The following is a 4,923-nucleotide window of genomic DNA, read 5'->3' as shown; positions in this document are numbered from 1 at the left end:
TGACTCTGGGAAGGGGATTAAAAAGAGCAGGACCCAGTGAAGGGCTCACTTGACGCAGCACCCACCCAAAAGGAGGGACGATGCTCAACTCCCACCCAGGCTTTGGCCACGTGAGGGAAATCCAAGCCCAGGGCAGAGCCCAGCAGGGATGGCAGCACCACACTTACATCTGTCTGTACCATCTGGCAGCGCTGAGCCCGGATCCGGCTCACGAAGCCGTAAACATCCACCTTCCTCTCGGCGTGCATCATGTCCAGCATGGCATCGATGACGATGAAAGTGCCCGTGCGTCCCACCCCGGCACTGCAAGGCAAGGGACAGCCCGTCAGGGCAGCGGCCTTGGGGGCAGCCAGGAGCCAGAGATGGACTTCAGGGTGGTGAGGCCCTGGCACAGGTTGGCCAGAGAAGCTGTGGCTGCCCCTGGATCCCTGGAAGTGTCCAAGGCCAGGTTGGACAGGGCTTGAAGCAACCTGGGCTAGTGGAAGGTGTCCCTGCCCATGGCAGGGGGTTGGAAAGAGATGATCTCTAAGATCCAGAGTCCTAATAGGCTGCCTGATGCTCCATCCACTCAACCTCTACCACAAGAAGACAAGCCTTGTGTCTGTGCTGGGAACTCAACCATTAAGGAAAAGTATGAGGCCAGCAGACACTGAGGAAAGACACAGCCCTTGTGCCAGCTGCCTCAAAAGAAAGAATGAAAGATGGGCTTGGGAGGTGGTAAATATGACCATCTTGGCCTTTAACTGTGGGGCTTCCCCACACTGAAATGTGGAAGCCTCTGTGGCTCCCCCAGGCTTGCTGAAACCCGTCCACATGAGGCCTAACACCACGGTCCTTGCTCCAGGCAATCTGTCAGCTCAGTACAGCCTTCTCCCAACAAGAGGTGCTGTCCTCTTGCGCCTGGAGAACCAAGGGAGATGCCCCCAGTGCCCAGCACTGGTGCTCAGCTTGGCTCACTCAACACCCAGCCAACTCAAACGACCCCCTCAAGATGAGCTGATCATCACTGATCCCAACCATTTCCTTCCGTTCTCACGCATTTTTTTTGAACGTTGAATGTTCCCACGGGAAACGTAAAGATAATAAAAAAGTCTCGACTGAAAAAAAAATAACAAATTCCTTTTAAAAGTCAGCTGTGAGCCCCACTCACCTGCAGTGCACCACTATGGCTCCTGCATACTGGGGGTTGCAGGTCTTCACCTTCTTCAGGAATTTCAGCATCCCGATGGGGGTGAAGGGCACCCCGAAGTCGGGCCAGCTGGTGAAGTGGAACTGAGTCACCAGGCGCTGGGGCTTCTTGTTCGTGACGTCCCCGACCTGAGGGGGAACCGGTGCCCAGGTTAACGATAAACCCTCAGGTTCCTTTTTTTTTCCCCCCCAAAATCAAGGGCAGGCAGGGAGTTAAAGGCCTGAGGTGGAGCTGGATGGCTTACGAAGCAGCATCCACAGCTGAAAGGATTGGGATCAGGCTCTGACCCAGGCTCTGGGACAGATTAGTCTGTGAAAACATGACATTTTAATCGCCCGACACCACATCCCACATCTGAGGGGTGCAAGATGCCAGCCTGGCCCTGGCTGTGGCTCCAACCTGGCAGCAGCTGCCATATTTCATTCCTAATAAGCTCAAACAGAAGCTGTTGCTCCATCCTTTCCCACATGATCCTTGTATTTAAGGCAGGGGAGGAAACCACCCATGTCCAGGCCGGTGGAGTGAAGGATGAGGCTCAGGAGAATCACACTCAGGGGTCCAGACAGGTTTTGAGGCACCAGATCTTCCTTGCCTGCCTCTGAGAGCAGCAGGAAGACAAACAGAGCGACCAAAACACCCAGAGTCTCCTTGGAGGACAAGGAAATGTGGTGACAGATGGGAAACCAATCAAACCCAACGCACACGGGGCTGGATTTTGTCTTGCCTGGTGGGATAAATCTGATTATTTGCAGTGTCTGTGGGTGAGAGCAGGAACCAACACTTGTTTTTACAGGATGGAATTTCAGCCTTGGCATCCATCAGCTTCCCTGTTCTCGCTACCAGCCACACCGGGAATGAGCTCCCTGGTGTTTTAATAAATTCTTAATACTCTGGTTAAAAGTGAATGGTGGGGATCATCCCATCCCAACTCTAATCTCACAGCACCTTTGGGATGGTGATGGATGGGATAATGGGGAGGGATGGGATGGGAGATGAGCCCTGGCACCTGCTGGATGCAGAACTTCCGCACGGTGTAATCCACCAGGACAGTCACGTCCTCCACGGACACTCGGATGTTCCCGTATGTCCAGCAGCCCTGATCCGGCCAGTACTGGGCACACTTACACTGTGGGGAGAGAAAACAGCTGCAGGTGAGCTCTGGACCCTCACAAGCCTGGGAATGGTTCCAGGACACGCCCAGGGGCATGAGGTTCCAGCCCACGGAGCCCTCCGGCACTCACCTCTTTCCTCTCCTTCAGGTTGGTCACCATGACAATGGTCGCTGTGTTTTGCTCCCAAATCATCCTCCAGAAATCGTTCACTGTTTCTTCCTTTGGTCCTGAGGGGAAGGTGAAAGGAAACGTTGTCTTTGGGATCAACTCCTCACGACTTGGGACCAAAACCCAGCGTGTGGGGTCACACGGCGTGGATGACACGGCACATTTTTTTTTGCCAAGAGATGCCAACACAGGAGGTGCTTTGGTGTCTGGACCTGTCTGACTCAAGGAATAATCCTATCACACAACAGCTGGGATTTTTGGATGAGTTTTATGAGTAGGAATTCCATTTTTAGCTGGAGAAGGGGAAATCAGACAAACAGAACGTGGAAACGACTCGCCCAAGGTCACCCGGGGAAATCGTGGCCGTCTCTTGAGTCCGCAGAAATCCTACCCTGGGATCTTGGGCTTTAACCATGGGATCTCATTTCCATGTGGCACAGGGAGAGGTCCTTGCTCTCTGCCAGACATGGAGCTAACTCAGCCTGGACTCCCTTGCCAAGCCTGAGGCTAAGGGTGAGCCAAGGGAACAGCAAAGCCAAAGCTTAACCTGAGCCTGGAAGTGCTGGTGGACCTGATCCAGCCTTCCCTCTCCAGGAAGAGCCAGGGAAACTGGCTGGTAATGAATGCTCTGATCCACTGGCAAGTCAAGAGTGGATGCACAAAACACTCCCATGGGCAGGCAGCACCCTGTTGTTGACATGAACCTCTCTGTGAGAGTGGGAATCTTGGTTTTAGGGATGTGTTTGGACTTCTGAAGACCACTGAGCAGAGGGATCCCAGCCCAGCTGCCACCCACCAGGGCTACAGGAATAACCAGGAGCTTACCTTGTGCAGCAATGAACTTGTTTTTCTCTTGGTACCCCTGCAGAGAAAAGGAGAAAAAAGAAGAGAAATGAATATTTGTCCAACGCAAGAGTCATAAAATGCATCTACATCAGTAACAAACAGAACCAGCACCTTCTCTGCTGCTCATTCCTGCATGTGCAGAGTAGGGGCTGCAGCGTTCCAAGGGGAGAAACAGCACCGACAGTGGGGCAGAAATAATGGAAAATCCCTGTGCAACGGGCAGTTTTCCCAAAGGAACACTCCCCACACTCACATGATGCAGGAATGACCCCACTCATTGGCACAAGGCACTAATGAAGTGGTACCTTGACAGCTCTTCCACTGGGATCAGACTCTGCATCCAGAGCATCACGTGAAAATCAGCATTAACCTCTAGGAGAAGGGGCTGTTGAGCTCATGGGGATTGATTTTGTGTATTTTATTTAGCGGGAAGGAGACGAAAAAGCTCTTTTGGGTCTTGCTTTGCTTGATGTGACCCTTCCAGCTGATTTGAGCCACACAGTGACAACCACACAGGACCCGTCCCCTCCCAGGAGCAGAGCAGGGCAATGTTGTTTCCATTTCAGCTGGATCCCTCGATTTCTTCTTCATCCCCTTCCCTACATGCAGCCCTGCAAGCTGGGAAGTAACTGGCCACACTTTTCTGGGACTTAAAAGCTGTGTGGATGTGGCACTTGGGGACATGGGTTAGTGGTAGCCTTGGCAGAATGGTGGACTTGGTGATCTTAGAGGGTTTCTCCAACCTAAATGATTTTTTGATTCATCAGCTGCTAATCACAAACCCCCAGCTGCTGCAGGAGTGATTCCCAACCCCTTTCCAAACCAGCCAGACTGATGGTGGGATCAGACACCACTGGCCAGGGCAGAGCCAGTGGGGATTTCCCCCTTCAAATCCCCACAAACTCACATTAATGAAGGAGGCGTTGATGTAGTCGGAGTCAGGAACCCCTTCAACAGGAGTCAGGTGGACCCTGGAATGATCATCTAGGGGAAAATTAAAACCCAAAATTAAAAACAACTCCCTCCATGCAGCTGGTACGTGGCACAGTGAGAAAGCCACGTGCTGGAGCAGAGCCTGCCCTCAGTGGCTCCCACGAAAAAACACCTTTGTGCCCCCAAATTCTTCTTGCTTGAGCCTGGAGAGGTGCTAAAACCTTGCCTGAAGGAAGTTTTTCTTCTGCAGAGTGCCCACCTGAGGACACCCTGAGCCAGCCCACTGCCCAAAGCCACCAGGCAAGAGCTGCCCCCTTGGGCATTTCCCACCTGCTTCACTCTCCACAGCCTCCTGGCTGCTGACAGCTCCATGGAGCTCCTCCTTCCAGCTGTAAAAAGCTAAAGCAGACACAGCCACCCACCTGGGAGGTGAAATGACCTCAACCATGCCCCTGCCCATCCCAAAACCAGGAATGGGGAGCCCTGGCAGGAGCACTGGATGTGTTCCCCCCACACACACACCTGACCAGCTCCGATACCTACAGGGCAGAATGTTCACGTATCTGTTCTTCTCCTTGTTCTCCTCCTTGGAAGCAGCTTCACATGTGGCCTGTATGGGACACGCTGGGAGAGCCTGAAATGGCAGAAAAAAAGGGGTTTTCTGTGATCTCACAG

General features: G+C 53.0%; 1 protein-coding gene across 1 annotated transcript in view; it reads right to left on the bottom strand.

The window, feature by feature from the left end:
• Positions 1 to 4,923, bottom strand: part of PTPRA (protein tyrosine phosphatase, receptor type A) — a 31,560-nt gene that overhangs the window by 6,809 nt on the left and 19,828 nt on the right. Inside the window, exons 9-14 of the mRNA XM_027909424.1 lie at positions 4,223 to 4,299; positions 3,295 to 3,331; positions 2,431 to 2,528; positions 2,196 to 2,315; positions 1,151 to 1,317; positions 96 to 303 (exon numbers count right to left, since the gene is read on the bottom strand). Coding sequence (XP_027765225.1) covers positions 96 to 303; positions 1,151 to 1,317; positions 2,196 to 2,315; positions 2,431 to 2,528; positions 3,295 to 3,331; positions 4,223 to 4,299 — 707 coding nt within the window. The remainder of the gene's footprint in view (positions 1 to 95; positions 304 to 1,150; positions 1,318 to 2,195; positions 2,316 to 2,430; positions 2,529 to 3,294; positions 3,332 to 4,222; positions 4,300 to 4,923) is intronic.

This window comes from Empidonax traillii, unplaced genomic scaffold, assembly GCF_003031625.1.
Source record: "Empidonax traillii isolate 1590-97213 ecotype Southwest subspecies unplaced genomic scaffold, ASM303162v1 scaffold2117:size37624, whole genome shotgun sequence".
In the NCBI taxonomy this organism is placed as follows: domain Eukaryota; kingdom Metazoa; phylum Chordata; class Aves; order Passeriformes; family Tyrannidae; genus Empidonax; species Empidonax traillii.
Note: the sequence above shows the minus strand (reverse complement) of the source record. Positions and strands in the feature narration are given on the sequence as shown.